Source organism: Dreissena polymorpha, chromosome 3 (assembly GCF_020536995.1).
Source record: "Dreissena polymorpha isolate Duluth1 chromosome 3, UMN_Dpol_1.0, whole genome shotgun sequence".
Classification (NCBI taxonomy): Eukaryota; Metazoa; Mollusca; class Bivalvia; order Myida; family Dreissenidae; genus Dreissena; species Dreissena polymorpha.
In genome coordinates, this window is record NC_068357.1 from 138919453 (window position 1) to 138943969 (window position 24517).

The 24517-nt window shown below is 35.9% G+C and overlaps 1 protein-coding gene and 1 long non-coding RNA gene across 5 annotated transcripts in view; both read left to right on the forward strand.

Annotated features, from left to right (window-relative positions):
• Nucleotides 1-24517, forward strand: part of LOC127871658 (uncharacterized) — a 93357-nt gene that overhangs the window by 61242 nt on the left and 7598 nt on the right. The gene's annotated exons all lie outside the window — the stretch shown is intronic.
• LOC127871651 (uncharacterized) overlaps nucleotides 1-24517 on the forward strand; it is a 36792-nt gene that overhangs the window by 4677 nt on the left and 7598 nt on the right. For all 4 annotated transcript variants that reach the window (XR_008045492.1, XM_052414770.1, XM_052414771.1 and 1 more), the window contains exons 2-3: nucleotides 831-967; nucleotides 24375-24466. Coding sequence is in view for 3 of the 4 variants with exons in the window: in XM_052414770.1 (XP_052270730.1) it covers nucleotides 841-967; nucleotides 24375-24466 (219 nt within the window). In the remaining variant the exon portion in view is untranslated. The remainder of the gene's footprint in view (nucleotides 1-830; nucleotides 968-24374; nucleotides 24467-24517) is intronic.

Genomic DNA, 24517 nt, shown 5'->3' on the forward strand with positions numbered 1-24517 from the left:
AAAGGATATATAGTTTGACCATATTGTACCACATTCAATGAAGAAAAACCAAAGCGAAGTTTTAATGAATTTTATCCCCCCCATGAACCTTAAAAATCTTTGCGCGTTAGATACAGTGTAAACTACTTGCTTATAATTTAGATGTACTATTAAAGCCCATGCTTTCCATGAGAATGAATGACATCATTTTGTACATGGGTCTAATTTGTGCATGCTTTCTTGAACAATAAAACTTGACAATTGTTTTCGGATCACAAATTTAATTATACCCTGTCGCATTTGAAAATACTTACATGGAATAATGTTTTGTTTTATACCAAGGAATAACATATGGATATAACACTTCAATAAGGTAGGTAAATAGCGTGTTTTGAGATTGCCAAACTAAGCTAATACATACATAAACATGCATGAATAACCTGACAATTTATATCGCGCTCCGGATATATCATGGTCACGATCTTTGGTTTAAGACAAACTTTGCATGCAAATGGACACAGCACTAGCTTGTTTTAGGAACAAAAAGGACATAATGGCCGACTTTTAAAATTAAATAAGATGACTGTTATATAGATTGAGTAAAAGTCCACCTTTCTGTCCTATATAGACAGTCGCATATATAGAAATATATGTTTATAACAGTTAAACATAGTGTCGTTTTTTTTTCGTTATAAAAATTCCCCCATTTACAAAAAAATTCCCCCTCCTAAGGGCTGCAGACCCCTTCCCCAAAAGTAGTGTTAGGGCGCTGGTGCGTTTGACATCTTTTTGTGTCGATTTGCAGAGAAATAATGCTCTTTCAATAAATGGATACAAAACATTTGTTGCAGCACTTCAAATATGGCTGGCGCATTGGAAGAAACGGAACATCTAGACGGAACTGTGCAGGTTGTGGTGAATACTGGCATAAAGTCAACCCTTGCTCAACCCTTGGAAACTCCAAATTTATTCGAAAGCAACAATATTGGTAAGTGCACTTGACATTGATGTTTTTGACATATTTGGGCTTTGTGAACTTGCTTGCACATTAAAACAATCAATGTGAAGGTTACTAACTTGTACAGGGCTCACGCTGGGCTCAAATTTTAGGGAGAAGTGACTTCTCCCTGAACACTGATTTAGGGAGAAGTGAGGAGACTCTAGGGAGAGGTGGAGAGACTCGGACACAAGGGTTTGCATGTAGGGCGTTACAACACACATATGTGTATCACATTATTGAAGTATGCCACTGTAGTACACATAATTTTATTTCTTTTGTGTATCTTAATTTTTCCTGCAGTTCTTATTAACCAAGTAATAATAGACACGACAGATAAATAACTAAAATTTTACTAGCTCTATATTCAATCCATTTTGATGTAAATATCATATTATACAGACTAAAGTATTGTAAAGATAATATGTTTATGAAGCAGTAGATAACATAAGCTTAATAAAACTGTCAGACCAGATAAATATTTATGTTTGAAATATGACATTTAGCATATGCTTTCTTAGTAATTATTTGTTATGTTTTATATTCTTTCCAATTGCAATTTCATATAAATACAATTCGAAAAATGATAAACCACACCGTCCGCATCACCTCATCTGTATTCTTCATTCTATTTCTTTTTTAAAGAACTTAGAAATTAAATTATAATTGACGAAAATAATGTATCCGAAAACGACAGTCCGAAAAATTGTACGCGTTACGCACATAAAACAAATTGTGCATATCGTTTGACAGCAAAAAAATGAAAATTGGAAACCTAGCAAATATGTAATTAATATACAATTTTATTGACATATTGATTACAATAGCATAGTTTGTGGGTAAAAAACAACTAAATTATCACCTTTTAATTTCAAACGATAATCGGAAGATAGTTGTAACATCATCGACATAGATCTACTTATTTTATCATCATCCTTTTGTTAATTCAGATCGATAGTCGGTAGAAATGTAAAGTGATCAACTTAGAAATAATTTTTTTCTTGTTAGGCTCCTTTTTATTTGTTTATCTTTAAATACGATGTTTGCCATCGGCCGCTATACATGTAGTGTTGGCAGACGACAATATCAACTGTGTATTTCCATGAATGACCCAATATTATGTGTGAGCAAACTCAATGTTGATTGGGCAGCTACCATGTGACTTGAATGCTGACTTGACCAATATCGATCCCCGATTAGATAAATCTAATGGGAGAATCGGGGCGGGGTTTTCCTCAAATTAACTGTCACTCAATTGCGACACGCTCCGGGCTGCGACAGTGTGTATTGAAAAATTGAGTCAGACCTTGACTAGAGAAAACCGGATGTAGACAAATTCTGATAAGAGGGAGACTGGAAGTCGCTTTTTATCTATAATTTCTTTAATTTTTGGCAACATTTGGCGTAAGAAAGCGACTTAGTCGCTCATGTCGCCCCCTAGCGCGAGCCCTGATTGTAGTAATTGATTGGATAAGCATAATATATTAAAAATATTTGTTTGCTCTTCTATCCTATTTTCAGAAAATAGCTCATACATGTGGCATTCAATTTAAATTTGAATTTTGTAGAGACGTATATAGTAAATAACTTAAAAAAATTATCATATGACACAAAGGAGTGCCTGAGCTTTGATATTTGGTATAAATTTATCTTGTACAATATGTGTTCAAATTTGGTATACGACTTCAGTTTACATGTATTAAGTGGTCCCCCATAGATTATATATTTAACCAGGTTTTCCGAAGGAAAAAACTGGTTATTAGATTGGTGAATGTCGGTGGGCTGGCGGGCGGGCAGAACAAGCTTGTCCGGGCCATAACTTTGTCGTTCATTGTGAGATATTAAAATCATTTGGCACATTTGTTCACCATCATTAGACGGTGATTCGCGCGAAAGAATTACGTCGATATTTCCAAGGTCAAAGGTCACACTTTGAGTTCAAAGGTCAAAAATGGCCATGACTGAGCTTGTCCGGGCCATAACTACATGTATGTCATTCATTGTGAGATTTTAAAATCATTTGGCACATTTGTTCACCATCATTGGACGGTGTGTCTCGCGAAAGAATTACGTCAATATCTCCAAGGTCAAGGTCACCATGACTAAAAATAGATTTATTTTGAAACAAAGGGGGTTAATTATAAACAATCAGTTCAGTTTGAATTGTCTCCCTTTATCAGACTTTTTTATGCCCCCGGATCGATAGATCAGGCAGGGGTTGAAGAATCCACTCGACCACTTGCATATGCGAGTAAAGTTGACGGTCGGGCGAGTAAAATTTATTAAATACTCGACCGACCGGGCGAGTGCTGTTTTTCAAGTTGAGAAATATAAATTCAGTTCCAGAACTCCTTCCACATGGATACAAATTGCGAACAATTTTTCGAACGAACAAAAAATAAGTTAAGTACACAAAGAAACTGCACTTTCGTTTTGACAATGAAAAATGACGTCACGGGCACAGTACAAATAATTCTCGAAAGTGGCTGCGCTCTTTTCGTCGTTGTCAGTGCTCTAAGCTAATCGATTAAAAGTGAATTAACTGTTAAATATATTGGTCATTCCGTGAATTTTAATGTAAATATCAATAAAACAATAATACATCACTGGTTAATTATAATACTTTTTATATTTAATTAAAAATAAACAGAAAAAAGTAATTATTAATAAACAATAATACCGAATTTCGTGATCAGAAGCCTAAGGCAAAATTTTCCATATTGAAACGGTAACCGTTTGTCAATCAAGCCTGTCTTTGAAATTTTAAAATGGAAAAGGGTTCTATTTTAAAATATCTGCAAGGTGGTGGCGACAGGGAACAGAACGAATTAGAAAGGTCGTCAAAACGAGAAGTGGAAAGAATTGAGAAAAGGAAAGAGGTGCAGAAAACGTAAGGAAAGCAAATATAATCCATCAGATAATGTAGTTAATTTGTTTGCAGTTTAGTGTCACTATGTTAAGTAGGTTTAAAAGGTTCAGGTTGATCATAACTATAAATAAAGATATCTATTTTTTTAATGCAGGGCGAGTAGATTAAAGTGAAGGGCGAGTGGATTGTCAGGCCTACTCGCCCTGCAGGGCGAGTGGCTCTGGAAAAATTCTTCAACCCCTGTCGGGGGTATATTGTTTTTGTCCTTGCTGTCTGTCTGTCTGTCTGTCTGTCTGTGACTCTGTCTGTCTTTCTGTCTGTCTGTCATTCTGTCCTAAAACTTTAACCTTTGTTAAAGTTTGATAACTTTTGCAGTATTGAACATAGCAACTTGATATTAACCATGCATGTGCAGGGATGTAAATAGACGCAGAATCCTGCGTTTTGAGCAAATTAAAAATAACTCATTTTTGACGCAACTTTTTTTCTGCCGTGCGTCAATTTGACGCATCGAAAATTTGACCTGCGCGTCAGTCAGTTAACATCTCGAGTTCCATGGTAATAAATCCCGCTGTGCTCCAAATTGAAATTAATGTTTCAGTATATGAAACTTGGTCTATAATGGAGGGAATACTATGGGCGTTGTTTTTTCTTATCTCATCTCTTCCAATACACATGTCAACGTCTAAATAGTGCGTGCGCATTAACTGGGTAATTAGCAGCAGTGATTACGTGAAAATTGATTGACCATCCGATAATTGCAGGTTTTTTTACAGACTTTGCAGACGGCACTGTTAAAGAAAGTTGGCAAAAGTAATTAAAGAAAAAACAAATTGATCAAAGGTCTATTAATTACGTAGATCCACTAGTAAGTCCAGTGAGTTTAGTCAGTTTGTTAATCCACCGATAATTACGAGCAACATCCATCTTATATAAACTGGAATCGCAGTTAATTTTTTATACTAACAAGTAATAATACTAGACATAAACATTGAGAAGAAACATTTCCTCGATTAGATATAAATTCTCCGATTAGAATTAAATTGCTACGTCATGACCTTCAACATTGTAAATGGCGGACGTATTGTAAATTAACATTCAACCCGCGTTCAATTCAAAACTGGCGTTTCAATTTGCAAGTAATGGCAGCAGTAGCAGTAGCGATAGTAGTAGTTGTAGTATTAATAGTAGTAGAAGTAGTAGTAGCAGTAGTAGTAGTAATAGTAGTAGTAGTAGCAGCAGCAGAAGCAGCAACAACAGCAGCAGAAGTAGTAGTAGTAGTAGTAGTAATAGTAGTTGTAGTAGTAGTAGTAGTAGTAGTAGTAGTAGTAGTAGTAGTAGTAGTAGTAGTAGTAGTAGCAGTAGCAGCAGTAGCAGTAGTAGTAGGAGGAGGAGGAGGAGCAGTAACAGCAGTAGCAGTAGCGATAGTAGTAGTAGTAGTAGTAATAGTAGTAGTAGAAGTAGAAGTAGTAGTAGTAGTAGTAGCAGCAGCAGAAGCAGCAACAACAGCAGCAGCAGTAGTAGTAGTAGTAGTAGTAGTAGTAGTAGTAGTAGTAGTAGTAGTAGTAGTAGTAGTAGTAGAGGTAGTAGTAGTAGTAGTAGTAACAGCAGCAGCAACAACAGCAGCAGCAGTATTAGATGTAATAGTATTAGTAGTATTAGTAGTAGTATTAGTATTAGTATTAGTAGTAGTAGTAGTAGTAGTAGTTGTAGTAGTAGAAGTAGTAGAGGTAGTAGTAGTAGTAGTAGTAACAGCAGCAGCAACAACAGCAGCAGTAGTATTAGTAGTATTAGTAGTAGTAGTAGTAGTAGTAGTAGTAGTAGTAGTAGTAGTAGTAGTGTTTTGTTATATCAGAACTTGCCTTTAGGACGTTTTCAAATGTTCCCTCCATATAATCCGCGTCTGTGATTGGCCGATTATCTTGTGCGCACAATATAGCGATTGTGTTTTCCACTCAAAAAGGAAAAAAGACGCGAAAACAGAAGTTCTGTTTTCCCGTCGGCAAAAAAAACAAACTCCTGAAAACAGACTTATTTTGTGTTTCCCCCGAGTTAATTTTTTTTTGGCGACGGGAAAACATAACTTGTGTTTTTCCAACTTTTTTTTTTTGAGCGGTGATGTCACCTTAGTGCCACCTTAGGTAAGGCACTCTTAAGTGTACATATTTCGGACATGTATAGTACATTGTATTCGGATAAACAGTAATAGATACATGTATACATTGTAGATGTTCCGTGCATTTAGATTGTGTTTTGTTACAAAAGCTATCATAAGGATGATGATAATATAATGACGATAATTATGTGACAGGGGTTTTTCAGCACTGTCTGCGCCTCCAGAAAATGGAGGCAGTCCCAAAGCAAACGGACCCGATCCCAAACCGAAATTAAAAAAAAAATCCCAATTTAAAATTATTTATTTATTTTTTTTTTTAAGAATGAAGTGTCTTATAACTTGTGTGACTAACCAGTGTTTGTTTTGGTAAAAAATATCTGCTATAAGGTTTTGACTGTTCAGTTCTTATCTCAGAGTGTAACTGTAACTGAAAAACAAAACTGCAGTATTGAATAAATGTTGAACATGCCCAATATTGCATATGTTATATATAAAGAAGACAAAATAACAAATACAAACAAATTTATTTGTTAAACCACTGAATTATTTAAGCATGATAAATTCACATTTTTTCCCCAAATGAGCCGTTTCATTGAAGCAAAAATTCCCAAAATGGCTAATTTTGTCGATAAAAAATTCCCAATATGGTCAGACTCCTTTTCCCAAAATAGACAGAAAAACCCCTGTGTGATGAAAAGGTGATACCGGTACATATCTTAAAATACTTAAATGTGTTAAAAGACTTTAATGTGTTATAAGGAAGTAGATTTAAATGTACCAACTCATTAAAATATGTTGTGTTATGTATCATGATATTGTTATTTAAAAACGCAGGATAACTTTTAAGCTCACCTGATTGCTCAGGTGAGCTTTTGTGACCGGTCTTTGTCCGTCGTATGTCCGTCCGTCCATCCATCCGTTAAAATTTGCTCGTAAACACTCTAGAGGCCACATTTCTTGTCCCATCTTCATAAAACTTGGTCAGAAGCTTTGTCCCAATGAAATCTTGGCCGATTTCAAAACTGGGTTGTGCCGGGTAAAAAACTAGGTCACTAGGTAAAAAAACAGAAAAACCTTGTAAACACTGTAGAAGTCACATTTCATGCCCAATCTTCATGTAACTTTATCAAAATGTTTGTCTTAATGATATCTTGGTTGAGATCAAAAGTGGTTCCGATCCGTTGAAAAACATGGCCGCCAGTGGGTGGGGCAGTTTTCCTTATTTGGCTTTAGAGAAACCTTGTAAACACTCTAGAAGTCACAATTTTTGCCCAATCATCATGAAAGTTGGTCAAAACATTGGTTCAATTGATGTCTCGGACGAGTTCGAAAATGGTCAAGATCGGTGAAAAAACATGGCCGCCTGTGGGCGGAGCATTTTTCTCTATATGTATATAGTGGCAGTTTTCCCTATTTGGCTATAGAGAAACCTTGTAAACACTCTAGAAGTCACAATTTTTGCCCAATCATCATGAAAGTTCGTCAAAACATTGGTTTTATTGATATCTCGGATGAGTTTGAAAATGGTCGGGATTGGTGAAAAAACATGGCCGCCAGTGGGCGGCGCATTTTTCTCTATATGTATAAAGTGAAAACATTTTAACACAGTAGAAGTCACATTTTGGGCCCAATTTTCATGAAATTTGCTCAGAACATTTGTTTCCTTGATACGAGAGTTGAGTTCAAAAAAGGTTCCGGTCAGTTGAATAACATGGCTGCTTGGAGGGGGGCAGTTTTCTCATTATGCCCCCCCCCCTTTCGAGAAGAGGGGGTATCTTGTTTTGCTCATGTCGGTCCACCAGATGGTTTCCGGATGATAACTGAAGAGTGCTTATGCCAAGGATCATGAAACTTCATAGGTACATTGATCATGACTCGCAGATGACTCCTATTGATTTTTAGGTCACTAGGTCAAAGGTCAAGGTCACGATGACCCGAAATAGTAAAATGGTTTCCGGATGATAACTCAAGAACACTTATGCCTAGGATCATGAAACTTCATAGATACATTGATCATGACTCGCAGATGACCCCTAATGATTTTCAGGTCACTAGGTCAAAGGTCAAGGTCACGGTGCCCGAAAGCAGTAAAATGGTTTCCTGATGATAACTCAAGAACGCTTAGGCGTAACAAAAAAAGTTGTTTGTTTCCGGTGGCCCGACCCTACCTAATTTTTTGCCGCCGGTCCTAATCTTTTTTGAGCCCAAAATTCGAAAAAAATCGGACCGCGTATTTTTCGGCGCGCTCAATAAGCGTTCAACGTTATCGGCGCCGTACATTAAACTTTCAACATAAACAAGATGGCGGCGCCCAGCGCCATTACCGGCATTGTGTCACACCGGTCTTACTGACCTGTGTGAATGCGCGCTAAGCATTGTGGGAAACGGACTTTTTTCCATCATGGCGTTGGTAAACATAATAAACACGGAAGTGAAAAATGGTAATTAATTATTATCAAAAACAGGCCCCATCAAACCGGGCCAGCTGAAATATATACATGGATGCAGTTTGTGCTTCAAAAGGAGCCACTTTTCATGTCAGTCTATTGTTTGTAAGAATCACCTAACACGTAACTTAGACTAACTAAACAGGTTGCAAGACTGTATCTTCGAAATAGTAAATAAATCAAAATCATTAATAAATATTTATAATTTAATACCTGCTGAAATTTTAGGACGTAAACGATTTAAAATAAACGCTGTGAACATTACAAGGAATCTAACATGTAGGCCTCATGTGTGAAAGGATTAATCAGGGATAAAATAAATGGAGTTCAAAGGATCTAACATTTTGAGGAGGAAGTCATGGTATCTTGGACATTTGGCACTTTCATATATTTATTTAGTAGATACTGAAAATGCTGATTGTGCTAATTGCAACATCAAAGACGAGCAGGTGAGATTTTTACAGCTTTATTTTTCTTGACATAAAGTCGTATGTTTTCCATATAATTTATATGGCGCTCTAGTCTTATTTATAAGACGCGCAAAGAATTTAGAGATACTTTTTATATGGGCTAAATTCTTTGCTCCAAATATTACCCATATAAAAAGTAGCTTAATATTTAAGAGCGTCAAAAATTTGGACTAATGGTGCTCAATTTTAGCTCGGCTGTTTTCGGGGAAAACCCTAGGTATTGTCATAGCTCGTCGTCAGATGTCCGCGTCGTGCTAAAACCTTTACATCGGCTCTAAAATCAAAGTGCTTCCACCTATAACATTGAAACCTCACATGTATATGCACCGTGATGATTTCTACACACCACACCCATTTTGGGGTCACTCGGTCAAAGGTCAAGGTCACTAACCTCTAAAAAATTCTTTTAAATTTCATTTATTCAAAACTGCACCGCAGCCTAGCTTGGCACCCATAATGTGGTGCTCTTGTTTATATATAATTTTAAAAATGTATTAATAACCAGAATAGTTTATGCATGTATAAATAAAAAGATACAGCCATGAACAGTGTGTTTTGATTTTTAATAAATATGCTTTGATTGCGTATATGCAAAACAATTTAGTCCATATATTGTTAACTGATTTTTAAAATGTTGAATGTCACACATTTCGTACCAGTCCGTTTATATACCGAAACTTTATGTACCACTATCTGACACTTTATGTACCATATTTATAATATAAAGAGATAACTATTTTAATATGAATGTGTGTTATTGATGAAATGTATTTTGTGTGATAGTATTTATGAATTTAGACTTATATATTGGCGATAGATTTTATATTTTGTCAGATTGTCTAAGTGTCACTGAGTGTCTTAGTTTAATTTATTAGCCCAAGTACATGTAGTACTTAATAAATGATTTATCAGTCTTACCTGAAATTGAAGTAAATTATAAAAATTCATTTGTCTCTTATCTTATCCTGACTAAGGATTATAAAGTCTAAAATGTTTGTATTATATTGTATAATTGAAATATGATACTTTGAAGAGAAGAGAGAATGACCTCAATGTTCAAACTGTAAAAAAAATCAAAATTATTTCCTTCTTTAGACTTTAATCATGTTTAGAGAATGACCATAATTCATCAGGACTGCTATGAATGAATGGACAATAACACCTATATTTTATGTAGGTGGTACATAAAGTTTCAAAGTACCGGTAGTACATTAAAGGTCTGGTACATGTACATAAGGTGTTACACCCTAAAATGTTCATGGTATCAGTGTTTCAATAATGTAGTGTTTCTTATTATGTATTGCTTAGGTTGTTTTGTTTCAAATTTCAAATTTGCATTTATTTTAAAGCATTTTCAGTCACTTTGTGAATTCTATGTTTTTTGTAATAAGGTGAATTATGTTGTACATGGTGTCAAATATTAATTCATGGTCGCTATGGTGTAGAGAATGATGTCCGCTGGGCGTGGGTACGATCAATACTCTGGGAGTTCTCCTTATCATCTCCATGGACAACAAGTTCTGGTGTACCAAGTAGTAGTAGTGCAACCAAGAGAAAAAAAACAGTATATCCTAGCATATCATGTATAATATGTGTTTGACATGATTACTGTTGTATTGTACCACTTTTGTTCTTGCTTATGCACATATTTATATTGTATGTTTTTATATTGAATAATAAAAAAAAAAAGAAAAAAAAAAAAAGTAGTAGTAGTAGTAGTAGTAGTAGTAGTAGTAGTAGTGGTAGTGGTGGTGGTGGTGGTGGTGGTAGTAGTAGTAGTAGTAGTAGTAGTAGTAGTAGTAGTAGTAGTAGTAGTAGTAGTAGAAGTAGTAGTGGTAGTAGAAGTAGTAGTAGTAGTAGTAGTAGTAGTAGTAGACTAGTAGTAGTAGAAGTAAGATCAGTAGTAATAGTCGTAGTTGTTGTTCTTGTTGTAGTAGTAGATAATTAATTAATTAGTAGTAGTAGTAGTAAGAGTTGTAATGGTTGTGTTTGTATTTGTATTGAATTCTGATAATACAACACAATGATGCTGCTGCTAACAATGATGATGATGAATATGATAACGCTGCTGCTGATTGTGATGATGATTATATGATGGGACTTTGGTATTATAAAATTTGTGAGGTTCAAACACAAAACCTGTTGGATAATAAAACTTCTCATTTTATGACAAAAGAGCTAGATTGTAGAGTAAAAAATAAGTATAAAATTCGCTAATAGGAAAGCTACCATTAAAGGACCATGATTTGTGGGCTTCATCAAAAGCAATACATGAAACAGTTATATCTCTTTCAAATGCACTCAATATTGCTGTTCCAATTGATATGCTCAGAAATGCTTCTGGATGGGCATACACCAATGAGTACTTTCCTTCAGTTATTTCCTCTAAAGACACATTAACAACACTGTCGCCCTTAGCAGGAATTCCGGACGCCCCCCCTAAGATGTTCCCTCACCAGACATTTACCCCATTTTAGTTTTAGTCTTTACATTACCCCCCTCCTCACAATAAATTTATAATGGTTTGGTTGAAGTAAAATCTTGATTTATTATCAAAATGATTTTTTTGCTTATGTAATCTTATGTAATTAACTTTTTATATGAAGCAGCTTGTTTGTTGTTTTCTTTGGATTAATCATTCATTATTTTTGTTAAACTGTTTAAGGAGTGCATGTAAATCATTAGTAAGACGTGCATGTTGGTGTACTAGAGGAATACTAGAGGAATACTAGAGGAATACATGAGATATTCTCAAAATCTTGCACACGTTGTTTTTAATATGATTAAATAGGATCAATTGATGAATTAATTCAGTTTGAGTCAACTTGGGCTGGGTTGTAGAACTATAGTTATTTGTTGTTTTTAATCCAATTAAATAGGGTACTATGTAACTGTCAAAGAAAATATGCATTCATATGCATATAAGCCAAGTTTTGGATGTCACTGATATTTTCAATTTTACTAGTACCTAATTAAGACTAATTAAAACAGAATTGGACTTTCCTTGCAAAGTATTTATTATTAATAATAAAATAAGCTAATGTAATCAAAACATATTGATATTTTAATAAATTAACTCAATGATATTAATAATATTTAAATTTGCCCCAAAAAACTAGGGCAGGTAGATAGGAAGGATTTTTTTTTTAAAACCAACAGTGTTGTCAGTGTAAAATATTTGTAAACCTTCTTCAATTTCAGTTTCACATTTTATGACCTTCAACACATTCTATGCTACTTTATTTTACTATGGTAAGTCATTAAAGTGTTATTTATTTTTCAACTATATAATGTGCTAATCTCATATAATAAATTACTACCCCATTTAAAGATGACACCTAATCTAAATTCATTAATACACTAGTTATAATTGTTTTATTGTAACATACTATTCCACTAAAAAATGACCACCATAGAACATCAATGCGGTGCTTTTACTAAAATTTTCATTGATCTCAATTATTTAAAGAAAAAAATCTATCAAGCACTTATAAAAAAATATATAATTAGGGTGTCAAAATTTAACAAACTGAACAAGTCAATTTGAACTTCTCTTGCAATGCAAATGGAGCCACTTGAAATACCAAATTGTTCCCATACTAGTCGGCAATATAGTTATGACATTGTGTCTATTCATAACATGCATCAGATACACCTTCTGAAACTTTTTAAGCGGTTTTGAAAACGCTATTTCATTGCAAACTTTCGTCAATAAAGGATACATGTTGTTATACAACCGAAAGTGAAAGTACAGTTTAAAAAAATGAATAAAGAGCGAAATTGTTGAAAACTTGCGAAAATTTTAATTGATACTAACATAAGACCGTAGGACTGAACAAAACTATACTTAACTTTTAAATCATAACATGAAAGTTTACTTATAAAGCAAATTCTTCATTCATCCGCGGACTTCTTTGTGTCGTAGTCATAAATGCCTCCAAATGGAGGTGCGTGATGCGTCTAAGTATAGAGGTGACAATAACGTAGTGACGTCACTATTTATGTATAGAATGCCATTACCGGATCATTACGCATAGCGGATCACTTTGATGTTCAAGACTGCGTTTTGCGATAAATAGTTGAAATTGTTAGATGATATTTTGCACATAGCATCTTCAAGGCCTATTATTTAAACGCATTGATTGAGTCGTAATTGGAGCGTCTCTTTGTCAAACATTTCGGTATGTTTTGCTGACATGTATATACGACTTTGTTGACTTCTGTCTCGTTTCCAAATCGAGGTTGAACATTTTTTGTGGCCACTTGCTATAACTCTGTTGGAAAGTAAGAAGTTTACCCATTATTTTAAAGGCCATTTAGTAGTCTTTCGGCATGCAAAAGTCCATTTCAGTTTTGATTCATGTTTAAGATTTTGTCTGCGTGTAAAAATAAGACAATGTGCTGAATCAGTTAGCAACGGTAATTTTTAATCAAACTGGTGTTAAAGAAGTCTCAAACCGTTCATTGTTTTTCACCAGCATAACTTAATTACGCTACTGATCCGGTAATGGTAACTTGGCTGTACTGTTGAAGGAAAAAGTAATACCAGTTTGTGTCTTTGCCAAAGTTTTGACAATTTTAAGTCATTCAAATGGTCTGCAACTGACTGTTTTAATAGCTTGCTGGATGGTTTTGTAATTGGCAATTCAAGATAGCAATTTTTTTTCCACAATGGAATACAAAGTTTAAAGATTTCATGTTTTAAAATCCTCTTTAACGACTGGGTGCATCTCTACTAAACTGTTACATTGGATCTCCAAGAAATGAATATTGCCTAGAATTATTTCTGGCAGGATTATGGTCCTGTGTCTTTTTTTTCACTTTTGAATTTATTATTACAAAATTGTGTGTGTTCAACTCCTCTGCTTGACAAATTTTGCTTCAACTTTCACAGCTGAATGTAAAGATGATCATTATGGTAGGACTTCTGACTGCAAACAGTTAAGCCATTTTTCATTTTGTCTACTGTATATATAGTGTATTTGTCTCTGTCCAAGCATAATTGTCCATGTCAAAATTCTAGTTATATTTAATAAGTAAAAATGTTATCATTTTCAGGGCAAGCACAATCATAGTGCTATAGTGGGGGACATATTGTTTTTGCCCTGTATGTTGGTTTATTTGTTTGTTTGTTTGTTTGCCCCAACTTTAACATTTGCAATTACTTTTGCAAGATTGAAGATAGCAACTTCATTCTTGGCATACATGTGTATCTCATGGACCTGCACATTTTGAGTGGTGAAAGGTCAAGGTCATCCTTCAAGGTCAAAGATTTAGCTTTAAAGCGGCGCAGTAGGGGACATTGTGTTTCTAACAAACACATTTCTTGTTTAAATTTATAAGTATAGTTTGATACAAGAAGCATTAAATGTCTGCTTTTCTGTGCTTGGTGTGATTTGATTTTGTGCTTGTTTATTGATTTTTGTGTGTGTAATTGTATGTATATAATACAAGTCGTAATAAATTTTCTGTTCTGTTCCTGAAATTCATGGGTAGATAGACCCCACGCCACCAGTACATAATAAAATCTGAAAATGTGGTCCTTTGGGAACATTAACTGCATCCAAGAAATATAAAAGCACATCCGGTTTGATTGGGTCTTTCCATGGTGATAATGTTAAATGCAACACCACTGGCGTTCCCGTAGCACTGCTTTTGAGGTATTTAATATATTATAAATAATAAATAATATAGAATACACTGCATGAACCCAAAGGACCAGAAAGTATAACAACACTGAATCCCTATAGACACTGAGGGTCAAGCTCTCTGTGACTTGTTATAGTTATGCCTTTTATTGGTCATAAAATGGTATATTTAAGCCGTTGCCAGAAGTCAACATTAAACTCGGAATTAAGGAAAGCAACACATTCAATATTAATGAACAGCAAGTTTTTATTTCATAAAAGCATTTAAATATAGTCATATAGCATTACAGACATCATCAAATTTATTGTACATACAGTTATACACAAAACATGAGAAGAAAATGCACCATGTACGACAATTTCTAAAAAAAAAAATATTTTTAAAAATAAAATTATTTGCCTACCTACCTACCCTAATTTTTTTGGCCATGTCAGTGGAAACAAACGATTTTTTTTTTAGGCCTTATGCCTAGCTAGGATCATGAAACTTCATAGCTACATTGATTATGACTCACAGATAAACCCTATTGCTTTTCAGGTCACTAGGTCAAAGGTCAAGGTCACGATGACCCTTAAAAGTAAAATGGTTTCCGGATGATAACTCAAGAACGCTTAGGCCTAGGATCATGAAACTTCATAGGTACATTGATTATAACATGTTGATGACCCCTATTGATTTTCAGGTCACTAGGTCAAAGGTCAATGTCACGGTGACCCGAAGTAGTAAAATGGTTTCCGGATGATAACTCAAGAACGCTTATGCCTAGGATCATGAAACTTCATAGGTACATTGATCGTGACTCGAAGATGACCCCTATTGATTTTTAGGTCACTAGGTCAAAGGTCAAGGTCACAGTGACCTGAAATAGTAAAATGGTTTCTGGATGATAATTCAAGAACTCTTATGCCTAGGATCATGAAACTTCATAGGAACAATGAGCATGACATGCAGATGACCCCTATTGATTTTCAGATCACTAGGTCAAAGGTCAAGGTCACGGTGACCTGAAATAGTTAAATGGTTTCTGGATGATAACTCAAGAACGCTTATGCCTAGGTTCATGAAACTTCATAGGTATATTGATCATGACTGGCAGATGACCCCTATTGATTATCAGGTCACTAGGTCAAAGGTCAAGGTCTCAGTGCCAAATAACGTATTTACACAATGGCTGTCAAGGTCACGGTGACTCAACTTAGAAAAATGGTTTCTGGATGATAACTCAAGAATGCTTACGCAGGATCATGAAACTTCATAGGTATATTGATCATGACTCGCAGATGAAATAATGATGAAACTTGACCAGAATGTTTGTCTGGGCAATATCTAGGTCAGGTTTGACATTTGGTAAAGATTGATTGAACTGACTCCTCTCAGGTGAGCGAACTAGGGCCATCTTGGCCCTCTTGTTAAGATATTGTGTTACTCTTAGAGCATATTTTTATCTAAAAAATTGAATAATACAGACAAAAACACAACGCGCTTCAAAATTGATCCCAGCATTTTTTTAATTTGACTTCTCAAGATTTCAGTCCAGGGGTCATTGACTCCTGGTTTTTAAAATCTATTGAAATCTCTGATGTGTATCTCATGGACTGATGGAGCTGCCCATTTTCAGCGTTTTTTTTTTAGAAAAAGGGGAAGACGCTGGACGCTGGGTGAAAGGGGAAAATAGAGTGCGAAAGAGACATATTTGGGGAAAAAATAAAAACTGTTTTAATCAATGTCTATAACTCATCTACTCTGATTTCAGGGGTTTTTCACCACTGTCTCCGCCTCAGGAAAATGGAGGCATTCCCAAAGCAAAAAAAACGGCCCCATTCCAAATCAAATTTAGATGAAATTTTTCCCAATTAATTTACAATAAAGAAGTTTTCTGTCAAAATCATAAAAAAAACGTTAACAAACACTAGTGACATTTATGTAGACTTCCCTTTATCCATTACATTTTATAGCATGCGCTTAACGACTCAGATGTAAGCACGTTTAGTTTGAGGATTCTTCTACCAAAATTTACAGCGATAAAGTGCCAAATGTTCTGCATGACTTTGCAAAAATTAATAGGAACCGCAAACTACACATTCTAATCCAACTCCATAGACGCTTATTTCTATTTTAACGTGATTTCGCGACCACCGCAAATGAGCTAGTATTGCGATGGATAATTAAGCAATCAAAATTAACAATTTTCTATTCAAAGCTAAAATAAATGCTAAAAATGATATGTTTTAGTGAAAAATGATATTCTTGGAGGGGAAATGTATTTTGAGCGGATACATTCTGGTAGGGGAATATGCCGACTCTTGGCGCCACTTTTTTAGTAGAAAAAAACCCTGATTTTGAGTGGTGAAAAGTCAAGGTCAAGGTCATCCTTCAAGATCAAAGGTCAAATATCATTGTATTTTTCTTTCCTCAAACTTTAACCTTCGTTAAAGTTTTATCATAGCTTTTTTAATATTGAAGATATCAACTTCATATTTGGCATGCATGTGTATCTCATGGAGCTGCTCATTTTGAGTGGTGAAAGGTCAAGGTCATCCTTCAAGGTCAAAGGTAAAAAAAAGTATAAAAATCATTTCACCATTCAATCTCTTACTTACTTCTCGTTGAGCTGCACATTTTGAGTGGTGAAAGTCAATGTCAACCTTAAAGGTCAAAGGTATAATGTATGGCTTCAAAGCGGCACAGAAGGGGGCATTTTGTTTCTGACAAACACATCTCTTGTTCAAATTGAAAACCTGGTTTTGTGACAGTTTTGTCCCTTGTTTAAATCATGCCCCTGGGGTCATTAGCCACACATGAAGGTCATTTAACAAGATTATTCAAGTAGTGCTTCGGCCTTTCAAACTGGCAACACCTTATCACACAGTTGTACAATCTTGGGCCATCTTGGCCTTCTTGTTAATGCAGTTTTGTAGCATGTTTATTCTTTTTAACCAGATTTTCAATACTTATACCATCGTTACGAAATCACCATTGATGTCTGTCTCTCTGTCAGTTAGTAGACAAAAACTTGTCTGCAGGCGTTATCTCACACTTTTGAATCATACAAGCGGTGTCCAACAAATTTATAGCCCAGAGCCTGAGGGCTTAATTTTTAGCTCGACTATTATATATGAAATATATATAGTGGAGCTATCCTACTCAACCCAGCGTCGGCGTTTCCGTTCCGTTAGCGTGCAAATGTTAAAGTTTTCGTAATACCCCAATTATTTTCATTGTCCCTTGACATATTAATTTCATATTTTGCATTCTTGTTTACCAACATGACCCCAACCTATAAACAAGAGCAGACAACTCTTAAAAGCATTTTGTCATAATTATGGCCCCTTTTCCACTTTTTATATGCAGCAAATGTTAAAGTTTTCGTACTACCCCCATTTATTTTCATTGTCCCTTGACATATTGGTTTCATATTTTGCATACTTGTTTACCAACATCACCCCAACCTATATATACAAGAGCAGACAACTCTATCAAGCATTTTGTCATAATTATTGCCCCTTTTATACTTAGAATATGCATATTATTGATAAATCTATGTTAAAGTTTGTGTACTACCCCAAATATTTCCTACATCCTTTGACATATTGCTTTTATATGTTGCATACTTGTTTACCAATATGACCCCAACCTATAAACAAGAGCAGACCACTGTATCAAGCATTTTGACATTATTATGGCCCTTTTACACTTAGATAATTGAACATTTTGCTTAAATTGTCATAACTTCTTTATTTATGATCACATTTTATTATTACTTTGACAAAACAGCACTTACCTGAATACCACAATGGATTTCACCCAAACAATACCCCACACCCCTACCCAGAATCTCTCCCTCCCCCCAACCTCCCCCCCTCAATTTTTTTTTTAAACATCATCTAATAAATTACCACACCCCACATTATACACCCCTCTCACCCCCCATCCCCCCACCCCCCCAAAAAAATAAAAATATTTTTTTAAACATCATCTCATAAATTACCCCACATAACATTATAACCACCTCTCACCCCCCCCTACCCCCCCATACCCCCTCTCAACCCCCCCCCCCCCCAAAAAAAAATTAAATTATGTTTTTTTTCCTTTTTAGCTCACCTGAACACAACATGCCCATGGTGAGCTTTTGTGATCGCCTTTTGTCCGTCGCCCTTCATGCGTTGTCCTTTGTCAGTTGTGCGACGTCAACATTTGCCTTGTTCACTCTCTAGAGGCCACATTTGTCTGATCTTCATGAAACTTGGTCAGAAGATTCATCCCAATAATATCTTGGATGAGATCGAAAATGATTCCGGTTGGTTGAAAAACATGGCCGCCAGGGGGCGGGGCATTTTTCCTTATACGGCTATAGTAAAACCTTGTTAACACTCTAGAGGCCACATTTATTTCCAGATCTTCATGAAATTTGTTCAGAAGATTGGTTTCAATGATATCTTGGATGAGATCTTAAATGGTTAGGTTTGCTTGATAAACATGGCTGCCAAAGGGCGGGGCATTTTTCCTTATATGGCTATTTATGGCTATAGTAAAATCTTGTTAACACTCTAGAGGCCACATTTATTGTCTGATCTTCATGAAACTTGGTCAGAAGATTCATCCTAATAATATCTTAGACTAGTTCGAAAATGATGCCCGTTGGTTGAAAAACATGGCCGCCAGGGGGGCGGGGCATTTTTCCTTATATGTCTATAGTAAAACCTTGTTAACACTCTGAGGCCACATTTATTGTCCAATCTTGATGAAATATGGTAAGAAGATTTGTCTTAATGATATCTTGGATGAGTTCGAAAATGGTTACGTTTGCTTGAATAACATGGCCGCCAAGGGTGGGGCATTTTTCCTTATATGGCTATATAAGGCTAAAGTAAAATCTTGTTAACACTCTAGAGGCCACATTTATAGTCCGATCTTCATGAAACGTTATACTGTCAAGCACTCGAATAGTCGAGCAGGGGTGGCGAAATCAAATGTCCGAGTTGCCCGAGCATACATTTGCTTGTCTGGGCAACTGATCTTTTTCAATTAAGTTGTCCGTGGACAACCAGTCGGGTCGAGGAATACAAAAAAATACATTGAATTAAAGCCGTAATTAATTTTTGCAAAACCGGATGTTGACATGCGATTACATTGTCAGTGCAATTTGCGGAACAATCAAGCTAAAATACGGGCACTCTCCTGCGCAGTGATCTCCCTTATTCTATAAGAGACCGGGAGCATGCTGCATTTTCAACATTCTTCCTTACTGTTAGACAGTGCACAGACTTTTTTTTATGTTACAATCAGACATTCTATACATGATGGTGACGTCACTAAGTTATTGTCACAAAGATCGTTTGTTAACACATTGACAATCAGATGGAAATACAAGTATCGAACTAATATGATCAAAACACGGTCTACCTTATTACAGACGACCATTCTATACATAGATGGTGACGTCAATATGTTATTGTCAGTAAGACCGGAGTGTACACAATGACAGACAACTTTAACGGTAAAGATGGAACGTTTTTAAAAAAATCTTCCTCAACAGAGCAGAATAATTATAACACTCGCGTTGCAAGATTTAAAAGTCTTTATATTGTTTATAATATACTGCTATAATGAATGCACCATGGAAATACAACTATAACTAAAACAAGCAAATACTACTCATTTTAATTAATTCCACATTATTTAACATCAGGCTTGTCGCATTTGGAAAAAATATGCCGGTTACCCAGACAGGCATTTCAGAAAAAAACAACATTAAAACGACATATTGGATGATGATCATCCAACGAAATATGTATCATGGCATCTTATTGGTAAAACTATACTTAACTGACCAATTATATCCATTTAGCCATTAAAACAACGTAAACTAAAGTAACAAGAAGTATCGAAAATAAAATTGAGGTTAACGGACACTAACTTGTACAATGTAAAATGATAACATTTTTGGAGACCAATGGCGAGTGCATGTTATAAAGATATCACTAGAACATTGTTTATGTTTAATAAACAACCTTTTGAAAGCCATGCTCCATTAAGAAATGCATTTTTTCATGACCTTATCTACTGGAAAAATATGTCAAAGCTATCAAGATCTTTTTTGTTAGAACGCAATTGCCGATATTGCGACTGAGTTTGAAGTAGATGTTGTGAAACCAGTCGGATTTGCTAATTGTACGTAACAAACTTATTGCAAACATCAAAACAATGAGCAATTTCATTTTCATGATGTAGAAATGGGTTTGCTCTTGAGTTTTCAACTTTGAAACAAATATGATTTGTTTGCATTCATTTCACATTTTGCCGGTCTCCGGGACCGACATTCTGGTTAAACCTGTCGGACCAAATGGAAATCTGCCGGTCAGGACCGGCGGACCGGCAATTTCGCCAAGCCTGAACATTTATCAATAAATGCGTGTATAGTTTATATAAACAATAACGGACAAGTGTAGTTAAGCAACGGACAAGTTAAATTTCTTAAATGGTTGTCCGTGGACAAGTATACTTTTTTGAGATTTCACCACCCCTGCCGAGCGCGCTGTCCTCTGACAGCTCTTGTTTGTATTGTCCTATCAGAATTTCTAAGCACAAGCCTGACATGCTTGAGGTGTATTTTTCTAGGATCAGCAGCTGGATATGCGTGCATGAGAGCCTATAGGAGTCTACAGCTAATGATATTTATACCCCCACAAACAAGGTTTAGTGGGGTATATAGGAGTTAACTTGTCTGTCGGTCGTCGGTCTATCAGTCTGTATTAAGTGTCCGCTCTCGAAGAAGAGGGGGTATATTGCTTTGCTCATGTCGGTCGGTCGGTCGGTTGGTCGGTCCGTCCACCAGGTGGTTTCCGGATGATAACTCAAGAACGCATACGCCTAGGATCATGAAACTTCATAGGTAGATTGATCATGACTCGCAGATGACCCCTATTGATTTTGAGGTCACTAGGTCAAAGGTCGAGGTCACGGTGACCCGAAATAGTAAATTGGTTTCCGGATGATAACTCAAGAACGCATACGCCTAGGATCATGAAACTTCATGGGTAGATTGATCATGACTTGCAGATGACCCCTATTGATTTTGAGGTCACTAGGTCAAAGGTCAAGGTCACGGTGACCCGAAATAGTAAAATGGTTTCCGGATGATAACTCAAGAATGCATATGCCTAGGATCATGAAACTTCATGGGTAGATTGATCATGACTTGCAGATGAGCCCTATTGAATCTGAGGTCACTAGGTCAAAGGTCAAGGTCACGGTGACCCGAAATAGTAAAATGGTTTCCGGATGATAACTCAAGAATGCATACGCCTAGGATCATGAAACTTCATGGGTAGATTGATCATGACTCGCAGATGACCCCTATTGATTTTGAGGTCACTAGGTCAAAGGTCAAGGTCACAGTGACCCGAAATAGTAAAATGGTTTCCGGATGATAACTCAAGAATGCATACGCCTAGGATCATGAAACTTCATGGGTAGATTGATCAAGACTCGCAGATGACCCCTATTGATTTTGAGGTCACTAGGTCAAAGGTCAAGGTCACGGTGACCCGAAATAGTAAAATGGTTTTCGGATGATAACTCAAGAACGCATATGCCTAGGATCATGAAACTTCATAGGTAGATTGATCATGACTCGCAGATGACCCCTATTGATTTTGAGGTCACAAGGTCAAAGGTCAAGGTCACGGTGACCCGAAATAGTAAAATGATTTTCGGATGATAACTCAAGAACGCTTTTGCCTAGGATCATGACACTTCATAGGTACATTGATCGTGACTCGCAGATGACCCCTATTGATTTTCAGGTCACTAGTTTATTCTGTTTTCACACTGTCCAGTAAAGAGACTTACAAATTGAATTTTTGACACATGTTCATTCATAATGATGTATAAGCCTTTGTTTCTGTGCCAGTAAATACTATGTTTATGGAAATGACGTGAGAATTCAACATTTAAAAAACCAATGTAATATGATATGTAATATTATATGGCAACAGGACAGTTGTGATTTGCTGGGTCAATTCTATTTAGCTTGACCATCCAAGCGGTTGATAGCTTTGACAAACTGGTGGTCTGAAACATTGAGAAAATGTCACGATTCACTGACAATAAATCAAACATGTAATTCTTGCTACGCAACTTGCATTTAATTTTGTCAATTCAAATTATACATCAAAATATAATTAATCATTGACATACAGTGACAAAAAACATATTCACACAATGGCTGTCACTACAACGGAGAGCCCATATGGGGGGCATGCATGTTTTACAAACAGCCCTTGTTCAAGAAGTTTTCATCCGATCTTCACCAAACTTGCGGGGTCAAAAACTAGGTCACGGGGTTACTTAGTGCGTTTTAAACATTCAGCATGTTGTCCCCTCTCTAATTCAAGTAGTTTTCATCCGATCTTCACCAAACTTGGTCAGATGTTGTATCTACGTGATGTCTAGGCCAAGTTCGAACATGGGCCTTGCTGGATCAAATACTAGGTCATCCGATCTTCACCAAACTTGGTCAGAAGTTGTATCTAGATGATCTTAAGGCCAAGCTAGAACATGGGCCTTGCCGGGTCAAAAACTAGGTAACGGGGTCAATTATTGCGTTTTTTAACATTCAGCATGGTGTCCTCTCTCTTATTTAAGTAGTTTTCATCTGATCTTCACCAAACTTGGTCAGAAGTTTTATCTAGATGATCTGAAGGCCAAGTTTGAACATGGGCCATGCCAGATCAAAAACTAGGTCACAGGGTCACTTAGTACGTTTTACACATTGAGCATGGTGTCCGCTCTCTATTTCAAGTAGTTTAAATCCGATCTTCACCACACTTGGTCAGAAGTTGTAACTAGATGATGTGTAGGTCAAGATCTCTAGGACAAGTTTGAACATGGGCCATTCCGGGCCTAAAACTATGTCATGGGGTCACTTAGTGCGTTTTTCACATTCAGCATGGTGTCCACTCTCTTATTCAAGTAGTTTACATCCGATCTTCACCAAACTTGGTCAGAAGTTTTAAGGAGATGATCTTAAAGCCAAGTTAGAACATGGGCCTTTCTGGGTCAAAAACTAGGTCAAGGGGTCACTTAGTGCGTTTAAAAAATTGAGCATGGTGTCCGCTGTTTTTTGTGAAGGCGACATGCAAAATATTATGTGTCAATGCGGCATGTGGGGGTATTCGTCACGTCTGTGACAAAGCTCTAGTTTGTATTGGTTTAGATTCCAATAATTATCAAAAATTGTATCAGTAGTTTATTTAACACCCAGTCAATCATACACTTTTCTTCTCTTTTAATGTTGCACAGTTGCTAGCAACTATGATTTGATGTCATAAAACACAAATGAATGGCATACAACAAGACAAATATGAAAATAATAGCAATTATAAGGGTGATGTTGTGAAGGTCTGGCTTCAGGCAGCGTCGAAAAACGATAAGGAAAATTTGCGGCGTTGTGACCTCAAATGGGAAATAAGTGTTGTTGTTGCTTTGCTAAAAAATGCTTTTAAATTAGGAATATAAGTGTTTTCAGTATTATATTTTCTTAGGTTGAACTTATATGGATGGGAGATGAACAAAATACACATGTATTGAAATCTAAGATAATAAGAGATGATAAGTAGTTGTGCATGTGTGATATTTATCATCCTGCATTAAAAACTTTAACATCAGATTGTTTGTCAGGGGGTTTTCTTGTTCACTATTGTTACAAACTCATTTAATAATATCACCATTGAAGCTGTTTACAAAGAAGATAATTCTGTGCAGTATACATGTTATTATCTGCGTAAAAGCAGCCTATGAAGGTATTTAGCGCCCTAAGTGAAAGCTCTTGTTTTTATTATCATAGGCAACAACTGGAACCAATCCAATACTATGCAGCGTCCTGGTGTCCTGTGTTCCTACACCTTGGCTAGGCTTTCAAATCTGATGTTCAATGAGGTCAGTGAATAAACTTAGCAAAAAAATGCTAACAGAGATGCTACATGTATG